The sequence below is a fragment of the Corvus cornix genome, chromosome 10 (assembly GCF_000738735.6).
Source record: "Corvus cornix cornix isolate S_Up_H32 chromosome 10, ASM73873v5, whole genome shotgun sequence".
Lineage (NCBI taxonomy): Eukaryota > Metazoa > Chordata > Aves > Passeriformes > Corvidae > Corvus > Corvus cornix.
The window spans coordinates 3,870,583-3,886,561 of NC_046340.1; the positions used below are offsets into that span (position 1 = coordinate 3,870,583).

The following is a 15,979-nucleotide window of genomic DNA, read 5'->3' on the forward strand; positions in this document are numbered from 1 at the left end:
ATAGCCTTTAGAAAGAAGAGTCTAAGAAATAGTATGAACAATAAAAAGACTTAAAAGTTTTTTATTAAATAGAAAATAAATGTTTAGCAATGGAATGGTGGTGTTTCAGAGTTATCCTAGATGGCAATATTGGCAAAGGTTTAATTTTCCTTTTGCATTCCTTTCGTGCAGTCTTCAAAAAAAAAGCAAAGGCTCTGTACAGCCGTGCTCTGGAGCCTGCTGCTGGATGGCAGAGTGCACAGAAAGCACTCTCAGAATAGCAACTGAATCCACAAATAGCTTTTCTGCTTTTACATCTTGGTTTAGTATGACATCATAAAATGCTTTTTTAACAGCTGTTATTTGGGAAAAATATTCATTTTCCAGCCGTCTCTTCATTTGGTCTGCATTTCAGTAATTTGTTGCTTATGAAAAGGTTGACGTCAGGTACTGAATAGTGTCTGAAGGTTTATAATATCATTTGATGCTTTTCCTGGAAGCACAATCAGTGTGTTGGGGCTTTTTCAATTGCGAAGTAATAAAGGCTTCTCTCTTTCACTATTAAACTTAGGGGAAAACATTAAGGATGAAATGAAAGGGAATATGCCCCTCCACCCTAAAAAAGTCTTCTAACACATCTGCAGAGGAACTGTTAAATGTATCTGAATGTGCCCTCCACTTCCCTTCCTCTCATTTGCTGCTGGTAGGTGGCAGCAAATGACTTTCCATAACTTAAGGGAGGGCAGTGACTTCAGAACTGAAAAAACAGCTGTGAAAAGTAAAAAAAAACATCTGGGCTCCCTCACAGACCCAGCAGAAGAGCCATTTTGAGCAGAACATGCAGGCACATGTAACTTCATGGATTCAGATTGCACTTCTCCCTCCCTAGAAAGGAGAGCTGAAAGACATTGGGACCTTCTGTAAACTGCTCCAGAGGTACCAGGACTGTGTATAGGGTATGGCCCTGGGTACGTGTGACTGTGCAAAGTTTTGACTTTGTTTCCTCCGTGGTGGTGTGACAGAGAATGACTCGAAAGGGTGTTTGTATTTTTTCTTCTGTGGTACAGGAAGGTGACAATGAATTGGACTTTTTCCAGTCCTGCTTTTAGGATCTCACAGATTTACATCGTCCTTGTTCATTCACAAGCTGAGGGAGGTGAATAATTTTCAGATAGAAAAGTAAAACTGATTTGCCATTTCATTAACAAAGTGATACTACAAAAACACAGTACAAAGGCAAAAGTTGTGTAAAAGTGACTGACACTCTAATAATGTCTGGATCCCTCTCATGCAATGCTTTTGTGCACAGCTGATTTGCTCAGTTCAGATTTCTGGCTTTCATATGACCAAGTTCCTGCTTTAAAAATGTTTCCATCATTGATCTTAGCCCTTTTATAAGTGACTTTGTTTATGGAGTACAGCCACGTGATTCTGCAGAACCCAAATACTGTTCTACACCAATGGGTACAAGATATGTAATACTGAGAAAAAAATCATACTGGAGTAGTGTGACAGAGCGTGACAATACAGTTAATTATAGAACTATTAATTGTGACTTGCATAAATCAGAACCATAATAAAACTGAAACTGGTTCATCTGGATTTCTCAAAATCAGATAAAGATACATAGAGAAAATACTAAATATTTCATACAGAAGCATAACAATTTCATATAAAAATTTCTGTAAAAACTTTGGTTTCTGTGTGCTTGGAACAAGCAATTCTTTGAAGAGCAGACAGACTGAAGCCAGGCTGCCTACAGACTTCTGCATCTCAGCTGGTATTTCTTTTTGTACCTGAGTTTAGTCCCTTTTCTGTTATCTCTACTTACACCTGTGTAGTTTTCTGCCCTTTTCCCCTTCAGACTGCCTCAGCAGTAAACTCTGGCAGTGATAACCGGCTATTAAGCTTTAAAAATCAGATAGCAGGATCAAATTACAGTGGATGTTAACTTTTTGAGCCTGATTCTCTCTGCTTCCCCAACATCCACCTTAGAAACTAAAAAAATCCCCAACAAACTATGCAATCTCATTGTGAGATTTGACTGAATTTGCACACTGGGTTTAAAAATGATTCAGCTGGGGGAGGACACATGCACTTAGTGTGTCACTGTGTCTAAAGTGCATCAGTTTTGCTTCCTTTGGAAGTAAGGCTGAAAGAGCACGATCACAGAAATTAGGAAACAGAGTCTAATGACCTGCTTTTGGTGGTTGAGTGGTTTCAACTATGTGTACAGAAAAAGAGCGAGGTTACCACTTAACTGCTACCAGAAATTACAGTGGGACCTTTATATACTCACTTCAGATCTGAATGAAGTTAAAGTAGTGATGACTAAAGCTAAAACCAGGTTTTTAGTAATGCCTAGGTGTCATGGCATGTGACTTGGGCATAAAATATAAAGAAAAAAAATCTTACAGATTACTGAGATTATTACTGATTGCTGAGATTATTATAAATAGCATTATTTGCTTACTGTTTAAAATATGTTATCATCAAAAGGCACTTGCTATTTCACAAATACAGTAATTTGATTGCAGAAAATCTCAAGGAATTAAATATATGATAAATATGCTTGAGTACTGAAATCTGGGGAGTCAAGTAAACCAGAATGCACAATCAGAAAAAGCACAGATGCCATGTAGGGAGTAGTGTTCCTTCAGCATTTGGCAAATCTTTATTAGTCTTGTAATAAACTTTGGTTTGGCTTTGGTTTTCTTCAAACTTTTTTGAAATTTGCAGTATTTAATTTGCTTTCAGTGTTATCTAAAGAAAAAATGAACAAGTTGGTTTCCGATTATTTTACCAAGGTGCTTGAAATATTGCATGTAAGTATTATGACACACCAGCTACTTCCTTGGGAATAGGATTACAATTTGACCCAGAGCGTTCTGGAGACACCTGGCGGTAGAATTTGTGACCCTGAGAATCTGTGTTTACATAGACATAACCCAGAGCATCTGGATGAAGTCCTGGGCAGACCTCCTGCTTCTTTGGAGTATATTCAGTGCGATACAAAGTTTCATCTTTAAAAGGAACTGCAGTACCTACAGCATGTGCAGGTTTGAAACTTTGAGGTGGATTGGCCTGATGTGGTGTGTAATGGGATCTGAAGGTAGTTAAATTAGAAAATCTTCCTGTGGGTTTTTGAATTTGCGGTTCTTTCTTAATAATCCCTCGCGGACAGACGCTCCAGGGTTGAAAGTCTTCTTTTGTAGTAGTCTTCCCTTGAAAAGGGCCAGTGGTTCTTCTTCCAGGAGCTGGTCTTATGGGAGCTCTAGGAGCAGCCTTGTGTGAAATGTAATCAAGACGGTTTGAGGAGTGGAGATCCATCTTGTCTGTGGGTGGAACGTACTCTCTTGGCTTGTGGAACTCGGGCGTGGTGACCAAATATGGCTGATAGCGTTCCTGGAATTCAGTGGTTCCTTTGAAAGGATCAGATCCAAGTTTTCTACTTTCAGGCTTGCAGCTTTTTGCTTGTTCCACAGGTATCCCTTTAAAATCTCTCTGGTGAGTTGTGAGATCTTCAAAGGGTTGGTCACTTGCCTTGTACTCCTCTTTTGGCCTTACAAACAGGGGCTCCATCTCATGGACAACGTACGCGGTGCGATGGATGGTGTTACCATCGAAAGGCCCCTCTGGCAGCTTGGTGTCACAAGGTTTGCAGCTCTGGGGGGGATTGGGTTGCCTAGGAATGTAGTCATCTTGAAATGTGGAAGGATTTCCAAACTTCTCCGAAGGTGGCTCATACGGACGCTCCACCTTACAGGATTCCGTTCTTTGACTTTTCCATAACCTATAGTGATCTGTAAGGCACAACCAAAATTCCACCATGCAGATGTTATTACTTAAGACCATTCCTTTAAAATGAAGACAAATTCTTCTGGTAATAAATCTTGCAAAACAAAGAAAATGGATGTAAGTGAAAATGATAATTTTCATTTTCATGTTTTCATCGCATGTTTGTGATCTGACAAAATCGTCTTCTATTATAGTGTGTGATAAAAGCAGACCCCAAAAAACTGCATCTGATGCCCTAGTTTGACTATTTTCTTAACAGAAACAAAACAGAAAATAGCCCTATACAAGTTTTATATACAGTATCTTCCATTTTACTTAAAAGATTTAGCACCTTTGTGCCGACCATTGTAATAGGATAATTTGTGTCGAGACAGATCATTACTAGGATGATGTATATGTAAGCTATACCATACACAAGCAGAAACCTAAACCCCACTTCTGACCTACTCTGTGGAAAAATAAGTCACATGAACTAAAACTACCCAAAAGATCCATTGCACCTTAATTTCCATCCACTTTTGCTTAAGATAGCCTAACCAAGTATATGTTAGAATTCCCTTGTAGCAAAGCAAACCTCAGAGAGGGGTTTTAGTTTAGAAGCCAGAAGTCTCCCCTCAACAATTGGAATGCAAAATGTTTTAGGGTATTGTCACCTGCTTTCTAGTATGTTTTACTCCCTGTCCCAAACGAACAAATCCAGTTTCTAATATAGGTAATTCCAAATACTCCCTTCACCTTGGTTATTTCTCTTCCTATAGGTGGCATACATTCTTACCTTGGTAGGTTGGGATGGTATCCACTTTTGCTCCTGAAGTGTGTTTCCTCTCTCGAGGCCTTGCTAATGTCACCGGTCCTACTTTATGAGGATTATAATCTCTCTGGTATATGGTTCCCAGGTCAATCTTCCCTGACTTTGGTCTGTATTCTGCTTGTGGCCGAAAAGGTGTCTTCACATCATATGGTAAATAATCTGATCTGAATTGGGGAAAAGAAAACACTGGTTAAAAAATTCATTTTTTCCTTATGAAGTCACTTTAATTTTTCCACTCTATGGAAAAATAACGAAATGTTTACTCTGAAAAATTATCAGACACCATATATTGGAGGGACAGCAAAAAGGAGAGAAAACTATGGTACATAAATCTAGGGTCTCTGATGCATGATAGAGCCTTTATTCAAAGGTAGATGGCGAAATAAGTTTTTAACACTCCGAGTCTCATTCACACTTTAACAATATTATTTAAAGTGTCTGAAAGGAGACTTAAAAATTGCTGTAATTCTGCAAAGAAATGGTCAGAAAGCAGGAGCAGAGCACAGCTGAAATTAGGACAAGTGGTAGCATTTACTGATTGCATGTGGAGAATGGAATACAATCAGAAACAGCATTTCACTGTTTTTGTATGGGCACATTACAGTAAAAGGGTGTATATTACATGTGTGGGTGTTTAAATAGTCCATACAAGTACGTGACCAATAGAAAGGCACTTGGCCTTTCTATTTAAGTCTCTTTTTTTTTGATAAACAAAGAAGTTTCACCAGATGCCCTCATAGCTTAAAAGAAAAACAACAATAATGGAAAAGTAAATGTTGATGCCCCTGTCACATCACTAACAATGAATGGGTGATATCTTTTTCTAATTCTTTGAAAGATGCTCTTTAATTCTGTAAGCTTAGCATCAGTCTGTGCACAGACAGGACAGATATTCTGAACCCCTTTACAGTTTGCTTTCTTAAAACGAATAATTTTCTTAAAACTAATAATCTGAATAAAAAAATCAATAAAAATACCCTTATTCCTTTTTCTTGAGATTTCATTTCCCCACTGTCTTAGATTCTACATGTGTATTACAGAAAGTTCTCAAGCTTGACAGGTTTTCCATAAGACCTACATTTCCTAACAGGCTGAAAACAAAGACAAAAATTTTAGATTTTCTTTACAGGTTACAGGCTGCTGTAAAGAATGCAAATCTGGCGGTACCCATGCTTTGCTATTTTTTAGGACCTTTTTGTGGTAACTCTATTTCTATACTCAACATTTATACTTTAAATATGCAAAATATGTAAAGGATGCAATGACTGCATTTTGAGAAGATTGCAATACAATGTTTAGTCCCCGCTTAAAAAAACAAAGAATGAGAAACTTTACAGAGTAATTATAAACCATTGTTTGAAAATATTTACTTGAATGTTGAGATGCTGTCCATTCTCCCCTGATCCTGTGGGAACTGTGGTTTTGGCTTACAGCTCTCGGGAGGGCAGACGTTGCCATAGCCGGGGTATTTCTCCAAATACTCAGTTTTGTGGCACGGCTGCAGGGAATCATCGTAAATCTTCGTGGGTTTATGGCAGCAGCGATGGCGTCTGGGTCAAACACATCAGAGCAGAGAATTTGGAATAGTTTCATTAAAGAGGAAAAGCCATACTCTGTCTACTGGGAGTGAATAACAAATGGGGAAGATTGAACAATGTCAGTAGTTTTTGTTTAAAATCTTTTCTGAGTGATAAAACCACAAAATAGTGTGCTGATGGCACAAGTCCCAGAGCACATTATACTAACAGAGTAATAAAGGCAGTATCAGCTGGGACTTAGTCCTTGGTGCAGAATACAAAGCATGGATAGAGTTGATCTCAACTCTCCAAATGATGCTACCACCAAGATGCACTTTCTTCTTGTCTGTAATCTTTCCTGATGTTACTCATTTTATCTGTAAAAGTAATGAACTATGCTTCGTTTCTTGTCTCCCATGGTCCCTTTTTTACTGTCTTACCTTATCACTTGTCCTTTTATTTCTGTACTCTCACCTATTTTCACCACTACTGATTAACAGTCTTTGATTACAATTTTAGTGGTGTGAAATCTCATGTGCATTCCTAGTGCTCTGCAGGCCATTTATGACTTGTCAACCTTTTTTTTCTCCAAGGACTGACTAAATTCTCTATCCAAAACACATGTTTATTTAGAAGTAATGACATCTCTTTTTCTTACAGATTTTATTTCAATTCTACCTGCTTCTCATTGATACTTCTATCAATGACAACATTGTGCAAAAAGGTGTTGGGAGGTATATAATGACAATTTATTATTTATACCTTGTTGTTTTGCATAAATGATCCATGACATTAAAATTTAGATGTTCTTATTGTTTTGAAAATCTTGTTATATTCATTCTAATTTGCATAATGCACATCTCTGGCTGACCTCAAGGAAATACAGAATGACAGGTCTTCCTCCTACATACGGCTCACAACTTGCAATGCAAAGGGGAAAAAAAATAAATAATTTTTCAAGTAAACAAGTATTGTAAAATTCTGTACATGAAAAGCAAAGATATCTAAAACCCAAGAAGGGCAAAAGTGTACAGCTCTTAGTGAGTACAAATAAATTCAAGTTTCAGGAAGCTAGATATCCAAGGAATATTTCAAAGATTTGCAAAGAATTTTAGCTAGCACTGAGTACCAAAAAGGAAAACAATAAATTAAAGCAAGGTGAAATAGAATACAGAAACAGACACAAAGGACTCCTGCTGGGAAAATGAAAAAATGAAAATGAAAAAAACACTGAAAGAAGTTCTTGGAGACTGGAGATCCTAAAGCTGGTATTAGTTTGTGCTGCCTGAGTTTGCCAGCTCAGTAGTTCAAAAAATGAGAAATAAAGTAGCCCTGTCTAAGAATCCACATCCTTTCGAAGCTTCGTTTACTCCTTTTCAATCAAGTCAATTAACAATTGAGAGAACTTTTCAAAACATAGCAGGGAAAGGAAAAAGGAAGAAGAGGGAAAGAACAGGAAAGGTAGGAAAACAAGGAGGTAAGTGTGTGCTATTTCCCACTGCAGTGGTTGCTTGTCATTACATTTGTCATGAAATTCAGTTTCACCTTAGTAATGGTTTTTTTTTTCAGAAAGTACAAATAGCATATGCTGTGTCATGTAGCATCTAAAAGTAACAGCTAAGCAGAAACAAAAGACATTGAATGGATGAAAGCTGGTTGAAATATAGGTTATCAAATTATAATGTTCTTCACATATCTTTTAGCATACAATTCGAAGGAGTTGGAAACAATTATTCATCTGTAAAAGCTTCACTCTGACAATCTTCAGTTTGACATAAGCTGGTCCAGAAGACCAACCACCAGACAAAACACCTTCTGTGTTCTGGGGTCACCATTCTTATATTTCGTAAGCAATGTTGTGAGTATATCCCACGTATTTGCTGGATGGACATGCTACAAACTGAAATGGATACTAAAAAAATAATTACTGCAGAGTGAGCCTACAGTTCTTGGTAGATTCAACACAGAGGTGAAAGCAATCTACTCTTATCTCTTCAAGGAAAGAGGTGGTTGCAATTTTATTAGAATTTATCGTTGAACTAAAAATGTCCTTCAAACCACTAATTTCTAGTGTATAAAATAATTCTGAACACACTCTAACTGTGCACAAAATTACTTGGAATCGGATGAGATTTTTGAGGAAGTTCTTGTGAAAGTACTTTGAGTTGGCCTGAAGGGTAACGAAAAATTACCTTATGAATTTGACTTGGAGAAGAGATTAGGGGTGTTTTGGTTAATTGATAAATCTGCTTTAGGATGTTGTTGAATTTAGAATGTTTTCCAAGTGCTAAACCAAAATTTTTTACTTAGATAAAAATTTTATAAAACTAATTATATAAGGCATCACAATGCTTGGAATCATCAGAGAAGACAGATTACAGCTCTGATAAATGAAATATGTTGCTTCGAGTTTGACCTGAACTCCTTGAGACACTGATTATTTTTAACTTCTTCCTTGTATTTATCTTCATTTCAACCCCAGAGTTACTGATAATTCAAATAAATTTGGTGAGAATATCCCTTTTCCCATGACTGACTGGCACTTGCTTTGATGGATTATTATTCCTTCCCCTCTTTGTGGGAGACTATCTTGTGTCTTGGTCTGAATAGAATCTCAGCTAAATAAAAGTGACAGTACATTGGCTCTCTTGTGCCAAATGTTCTTGTTCTGATTATTTTAGTAGAATGCTGGTGACTTTAACTTATTTAAGGCCTGGCATACATACATTTGTTTTTTACACAATGCTAGCAAGACCCTTGAAATTTTATCCCAAAGCATTTTCCTCCCTGAGAACTAGACTAATAATGATAAAAGTTTCATATTTATCCTAATAGAAAACTTACCACCCCTCCACAAACACAGCTCAAAGCTTTTATTTTTTATTTATTTTTTGCCAGTGCATACACTATGGTCTGGAAGACAGAAATGATGGATGGACACTGTATTGAGAGTCATCTACTTTCCTACTGTTGACAGGAGATCTGGTAGTTTTTACAGGGTTTGTTTGTATTTATATGTGGTCAAGTATGATGGCTTAAGTAACCTAAATTTTAGGGAAATCTTCTTTTTTTTAACTTACATTTATTCAGGAATATAGATTTTTATTATAATGACAACAAAAGGGCAACAAATGGGGGAAGGCTGACAGATTGAGAGGAAGCTAAAGCAGTAGTTTATTTTTGTGTCTCAAAACAACTTCTATGCTTTTGTAGGCTGTGATTATCTTTTACAGCAGACAAATACTATTCTTGAATGCAGAAAATTCATCTACCACACAGGCTTTATTCTTCTTTGGAAGCCAGATTTAACATCCTGTATTTGAGAAAGCAGAATGAAGTCCTGTCTTACTGGCTTTGCTCCCCTGTAAGTTTTTCCAGTGTTTTTTTAATTCTCTTAATAGATAGGGAAGATTGTTTCCTTCTATTTTATTATTCAGAATTAAGCAGTAATTATCCCTGCATAAAATTTCCTGCAAACAGCTAAATGATAATGTCTACAAAACATTAGATATTCATAGTTGCTTTGAAGTCTCTGCTAAGCTGTGTATGCATTCCAATGTCCAGGTAACGCTGCCAAGTGACCAAGCAGCCTTCCCCTGAAAACAGAAACACTATACACTGAAGCAAACACAATGTTCTGCCTAAACCAATAATGGCTTAAGATTTTATTGACTGTAAAAACTTCAGTGAGGTTTATTTTAAACCACAAGCTTTATGCATGTTTAATTCAATTATTATTAAACTGGGGTTTGGATGGAGAATTTTTGATTGAGTTGAACCTCATTTTGTGCTGTCTCATCGTGTTATCTCACCATCTTTCTATTTGAGCCCAAGCCAGGTTTGTTATCTCATCATGAAAACAATGAGCTCCAACTCTTCATTAATCTAGGACTTTTGAAACAAATTTATGGGGCAAAATTTACCACAGGCTTGGCCAAAAAGAACATGAGGAGCTTTATTCAGTGCCTGCCTCACATCTCTGTCTACAGATGGAAAAAAAAGGTGGCTGATGAACAGATAGACAGACTTCCCACACAGAAACAGATAGAGGGTGCCTGCTCTGCAGACTTTGATATGAAACTTGTGGGTCTTGGTGCACTTTGCAACCATAGGGTTTGTCCTATACTTCCAAAAAATATTGAGCACACCTCTGTGATCTTATAATGACCATTAATGTATGTTGTTGTTAGATTTTTTTTTATTAACTGAATCTTTGAGTAGTAGGATGATTATTTTTGTGATTTTTTGTGGGTTTTTTTTTTTTAATTTCAGAGAAGAAATTGAAAATATCAAGAGTTGTGACTTCAACTTGTGAATATATATGTAAGTTTTCAAAGGGTTAAGTCCCTTATTATTTTGGGAAACATGATTTTTTTGGGTTTTTTTACCAATGGCATTGATAATATTGCTTATAGAGCTGTAATAGTAATTTTCCATCAAAAGTTGCCTACTGTACCCTCTTGTACCAGCCTCCCTGGTCAAAGAGGCTATAGGACAATGATGAACTGTTTGTCTCTCTATGGGATCATGGAATGTAAAGCAAAGTGGTGAGTGCTACTGGATGTGATGGCAGAAGGGCAGATACATTAAATCTCTTTCAAAGGCTGCAGTGCTTGCACAGGTTTCTGACAAGGTTGCCAGAACTCTTCTGAAGGTTCCTTTGGTGCAGTCCTTCAATGGGAGCCGGCTCTGCTTTCTGGAAAAGCTTGATTCTGATTTAGTCTGGGTGGCTTTCAAAGACTGTCTCCATTCTATTCAATTTTAGTCTGTTTAAGACCTTCTTTTACCCCTACCTGATTTAAATGTAAATGTACTACTTTACATTTACTGAGAATGTGCTCCTACTTGGGTCCTACTCTCCAGTGGCCTGGGGTGCTGCTTACATTATCAATGAGCTTGGAAAAGGCCTCTGAGATTATCGAGTCCAATCTGTGACCAAACGCCACCAGACCATGGCACTGAGTGCCATGTCCAGTCTCTCCTTAAACACCCCAAGGGCCAGTGACTGCATCACCTCCCTGGGCAGCCCATTCCCATGCCCAATCACCCTTTCTGTGAAGAAATTCTTCCTAATGTCCAACCTAAAGCTCTTCTGGTGCAGCTTGAGACTGTGTCCTCTCGTCCTGTCACTGGTTGTCTGGGAGAAGAGGCTGAGCCCCAGCTGGCTATGATCTCCTGCAGCAAGTGATAAGGTCACCCCTGAGCCTCCTTTCCTCCAGGCTGAACACCTGCAGTTCCCTCAGCCACTCCTTGCAACACTTGTGCTCCAGACCCTTCCCCAGCTCTGTTGCCCTTCTCTGGACACGCTCCAGCCCCTCAATGTCCTTCCTGTCATGAGAGGCCCAAACTGGCCACAGGATTCAAGGTGTGGCTTCACCAGTGCTGAGTACAGGGTGTTCCTGCCACAGGCCTGGTGCCACTGGCCCTCTTGGCACACGCTGGCTCGCGTTCAGCTGCTGCTGACCAGCACCCCGGGCCCTTTCCCGACGGGCACTTTCCAGCCCTCTGCTCCAGCCTGTGACGCTCTGTGGGGTTGTTGTGACCCAAGGGCAGCACCCGGCCCTTGGCCTTGTTGAACCTCCTACCACCGGCCTCGTCCCACGGATCCAGCCTGCCCAGATCCCTCTGCAGAGCCTTCCTACCCTGCCGCAGCCGGTACTGGCACCAGCTCGGTGTCGCGGGCGAGTGTGCCGAGGGAGGTGGGCGCTCGCTCGGTGCCTCCCTCACTCACCCGCAGGAGCAGATCTCGCAGAGGCAGCGCGGCGGCCCCATGCCCGGCCCGCTCGGCCGCCCCGGCCGGTAACCAGGGACGCTCCGCGCGCGGCATCCGCGGCCCCGGCCCGGCTTCCGTCCGGCGTCACGGGGCGGGATCGGCGGCGGGGCGGGCGCGGCTTCCCGGCAGCGGCGGCGGAGCGGGCACAGGTGCGTGTGCCCCGCGGCGGCAGGGCCTGGGCAGCGCGGCTGGCCCCGGCTCGGCCCTCACCCCGCGGGCGGGCGAGCGGGCAGGGCTGTGCCCCTCCTGGGGCGGCCGCGGGGCAGCGCGGCCGTGCCCGCTCGCAGGGGCGGGAGGGGAAGGCGAACCAGGGCCGCGGGTGAACCGTGAGGTTTGTGCCGCTCCGGAGGGCTCCGTATTCGCTCCCAGCCCGAGCTGCGCCCACCCGCGCTCCTGAGCCGCGTTCCGAAGCGCAGGCGCGGCCCGCGGTTTCTGCTCTCCGCTGTCCCGGTGGTGGCCGAGGGTTCGTGACGCGCTCCGCGTGTCGCGGGAGGTTCCCCCAGGAGCGGCTCTCAGCGCAGTCTGCGTCGTTAGAAACCAAAGCGTTTCCTCAGGCTGACTCCTCAGTAAAATAGTTTGCTCTGTTCGCAGAGTTAGCCGGCCATGGTGCTCGCGAGCGTGGAAAAGATGGTTGGCCTGCAGAAGAAGGCGTCCGGCATCAGGAATATCTGTATCTTGGCCCACGTGGATCACGGTAAGGCAGGTGTTGGTGTCTCCTGCTCGAGAGGAGACTTGCGTGTGTTTGAGTGGTGAGATGCTTTGAGTGGTGGTGAGTGCTTACTGTTCGAAAGCAGTAGGTTTTTTTGTGGATTTAGCTTTAAACTGTCTTGAACTTCATTCAGAAGAGTAAATCTGCTTATGCACCTTTTTCTTGGCCTGATGGAGCTTGTCTTTTACATAAAAGAGCGTCACACTGTAATAATTTAAAGTAGTTGAAATTGAATGTTTTCTACTTCCACGGTGGTGAATGTTGGCATGAATTTAATATGTTTGAGAGGCAGAATGATATTTTTCTACGTTTGCTTAATAGAGCAAATTTTTTATGTAGGTGGAAATATAAGCACTTTTTTAACAACACGTATTTTGCTTGTTATATTGAGGTTCTGATACACTGTTGGTTATTTCAACTGCTTTTCTGGTCATGACAGGTAAGTTTGCATCCACTCTTCAAAAATAAATTTGTGTGCACCAACAGGTGAAGCTGAATAATTGGATTTGGGGTTTTTTTTAAGTTAATTTGTACTTTTGCGGTGTTTTATAGCCTTTATTAGTGTTGATATCTTAGAATACTGTATGTTGCATATTCTGCCATCTTTTGTATTCATTTAGTCTAAGAATTTTATTTTTCTTTTCAGGCAAAACTACTCTAGCTGATTGCCTTATATCTAGCAATGGAATAATCTCCAGCCGCTTGGCAGGAAAGGTAGAGTTACAGTGTCACTTCTGACAGACTTCTGGTGTGTACATGCTGGGATTGTAAATTCTTGATCATTAAGGAAGTTCCATTTATAGTCTTGCTAAACCTTGTTGTCTCACCGTCATACTCTGACAGCTGATAAGTAAATTGTGACGGTATTTCTACAGATTTACCATCTCTTCTCTTGTTTCTGTACTCAGCTGAGGTATCTCGACAGTAGGGAGGATGAACAGATCCGAGGAATAACAATGAAATCGAGTGCAATTTCACTGCACTTTGTGAAAGGTAGGTTGTTGATGCTGGCATGTATACATTTTAATATATATTTCTGTTAATTTTCCCTGTCTCTTCGTTGTTGCTGTTGTGATCTTTGTGTGCAACTTTTACTTTTGTGTTTCTCAGTGTTAGGCCATGATTCTGCAGAGACTTAGGCAAGTAACAGTCAGCCAGGGTAATTGAGTTCCATCTCAGGGTCAGGAAGAACATCTTCAGTCATATCTGTGAGTGGAGAACATGAGAGTAGTTGCTTCATCTTTTTATTTTAGATATAAATATGTATATTTTGATCTTAAGTCTTGAATTATTGTCACTTAAAGGCAAGGCGTTTCAAAAAACCCCAAGTTCTAGTACAGTCTTACTACTTTGTTGAGATGCCTGTTACACTGTGCTGTAAGGGTTTTTATAGTGTAGTTAGTGTCAGGACATTAAAAAATAATAGCTGAAGCAGTATAACTGGGTGGCTGGAAGAAATATTTTTGAAAACTGTTCTGAAATATTAATTTATTGTTTGATCCTAGGTGATCAGGAGTATCTGATTAATTTAATAGACTCCCCAGGGCACGTGGATTTTTCTTCAGAAGTATCTACTGCTGTCCGACTCTGTGATGGTTGCATCATAGTGGTGGATGCTGTTGAAGGAGTCTGTCCACAGGTGAAATAAAGTGTGTTAAGTAGAGAAAGAGGGGAGCAAGCAAAGTGTGAAGTGGGTTATATAGAAATAAAAGATGAGCTGTTTAAGAAGTTTTACAAAACTTTTAATAAATGGCAATGCAGTTGAGGTATGAGAGCGAGTAGGGAAAATCATAGTTGTGCTGAAAAACTGAACAGTGCTGGTGAGTGGGTGTAGAGATGCAGGGTTGAAGCAGTGAGTATGCCATTTTTCAGGTAATGGAATGTTTTGATAGAGAAAAATCTTAAGGGGAGTAATTTCATGTATTTACGTGGGCTTTCAGGGTTTGGAAAAGAATATACAAAATAACACTGAGGTTGCTTTTTTTCATGGCTTACTTTCCTAAGTAGTTTGGTTTTTGTTATTATGGGTGGTTTTGCCATGAAATCCCACCATTCTGCAGAACTCTTCAGTCACTAACACTGTATACTGTGGGAGTCAAATTTCTGGTTTGAGTGTCAACCTGTCCTTTATGTTTATTAAATTTTAGAATTATATTTTAATTTTTATTGATGTTCTATCTTTTGGGTGCTATCAGGCTTTCTGTAGTGGGTTTTTTTAAACTCTTTCCTTCCCAGACTCAAGCTGTCCTGCGGCAGGCGTGGCTGGAAAACATCCGTCCAGTCCTGGTGATTAACAAAATCGACCGCTTGATTGTGGAGCTGAAGCTCACCCCTCAGGAAGCATACCTGCACCTTAAGAATATCTTGGAACAGGTATTCATGCTGCAGTGTCATTTCTCACAGCAGATTTTGTGGCACTATGTAACATCCAGTCTGATTTTTAACATTGAGATGCATCTTATGCCTCATTGGTTTTGAGGTTAGTTCAGAATGCCTGTGATGGAGAAAAGAGTAGTAAATGCCTCTTGACAGGTCATCAGGAAAGGTTGTCATTTTTAGAAATAATATGCTGAATGGTTTGTTCTTCTGTTAAATTGCTTAAAGTTATTGGAGGTACACAAATGTTAGACTGTTCCTGATATTGATGGATTTGTGTAGCAATAAAGTTGATTCATCTTTTACACTGTAGTTTAAATTGGCCTCAAACTTTTTTCCCCTGCCCTGAGCCCACTTGGAAGCACTTATCTGCCTGGTTTCCGTTTGCCCTCTGTTGTTGTTTGTTTTGTTGGCAGGAGCAAGTTCCTGTTTCACCAATGAGACACAAAGTGTGTTCCATGTGGTACTCTATCTGACTCAGTCCTGGTGTGGCTGACTTTGACTTGGAAACTGCATGGTGTTAATGTCAGTCTCATAAACTCCTGTTGTCTCCAAATGTGTAGAATTAGGTGTGTTTTAAACTGCCAAATGAATCACAGGCGTGCTATCTTGTTAACAAAACTTCTCTTTTATGTTTTCGAGGGTGAGGAAATTGCGTTTTAACTGCAAGGGTTGTTAAAGAGTGAATAAATCTGAGGGTGTTTTTACATATCCTTCTCTAGATCAATGCAGTCACTGGAACACTTTTTACCTCCAAAGTGTTAGAAGAAAGAGCTGAAAAAGAAACAGAAAGTGAAAGTGTTTCAGACACAGCACCAGGAGATCAAGTTTATGACTGGAGTACTGGATTGGAAGATACTGATGATTCACACCTCTATTTTTCGCCAGAACATGGAAATGTAGTGTTTGCCAGCGCAATTGATGGCTGGGGTTTTGGGTAAGTTTGGGATTTAATGACTGACTTTTTTTTTATAATTGATTACTGCTGTTAAAGTATTTCAGTTGCTTCATATTTT

At 40.1% G+C, this 15,979-nt stretch overlaps 2 protein-coding genes across 3 annotated transcripts in view; one reads left to right on the forward strand and one right to left on the reverse strand.

The window, feature by feature from the left end:
* Nucleotides 1-46: 46 nt before the first annotated feature.
* Nucleotides 47-11,929, reverse strand: SAXO2 (stabilizer of axonemal microtubules 2). The gene is made up of 4 exons (XM_039558001.1): nucleotides 11,837-11,929; nucleotides 5,959-6,138; nucleotides 4,553-4,752; nucleotides 47-3,782 (listed from the first exon to the last, which is right to left on the reverse strand). The coding sequence occupies exons 1-4, from the start codon at nucleotides 11,875-11,877 to the stop codon at nucleotides 2,812-2,814; spliced, it is 1,392 nt and encodes a 463-aa protein (XP_039413935.1). The 5' UTR covers nucleotides 11,878-11,929; the 3' UTR covers nucleotides 47-2,811.
* Nucleotides 11,930-11,984: 55 nt separating this feature from the next.
* Nucleotides 11,985-15,979, forward strand: part of EFL1 (elongation factor like GTPase 1) — a 65,095-nt gene continuing 61,100 nt past the window's right edge. For both annotated transcript variants that reach the window (XM_039557709.1, XM_039557710.1), the window contains exons 1-7: nucleotides 11,985-12,027; nucleotides 12,470-12,572; nucleotides 13,234-13,301; nucleotides 13,496-13,580; nucleotides 14,093-14,226; nucleotides 14,823-14,960; nucleotides 15,686-15,900. In XM_039557709.1, coding sequence (XP_039413643.1) covers nucleotides 12,482-12,572; nucleotides 13,234-13,301; nucleotides 13,496-13,580; nucleotides 14,093-14,226; nucleotides 14,823-14,960; nucleotides 15,686-15,900 — 731 coding nt within the window. In that variant the 5' untranslated portion in view covers nucleotides 11,985-12,027; nucleotides 12,470-12,481. The remainder of the gene's footprint in view (nucleotides 12,028-12,469; nucleotides 12,573-13,233; nucleotides 13,302-13,495; nucleotides 13,581-14,092; nucleotides 14,227-14,822; nucleotides 14,961-15,685; nucleotides 15,901-15,979) is intronic.

Excerpts from the sequence above, each read along its gene's own strand:
- SAXO2 (XM_039558001.1), bottom strand. The coding sequence starts at position 11,877 with ATGGGGCCGCCGCGCTGCCTCTGCGAGATCTGCTCCTGCGG. Across the intron at positions 4,753-5,958 it reads GACAGCATCTCAACATTCAA|ATCAGATTATTTACCATATG; the intron begins GTAAATATTTTC and ends TCCCCAATTCAG. Across the intron at positions 3,783-4,552 it reads TACCATCCCAACCTACCAAG|ATCACTATAGGTTATGGAAA; the intron begins GTAAGAATGTAT and ends TGTGCCTTACAG.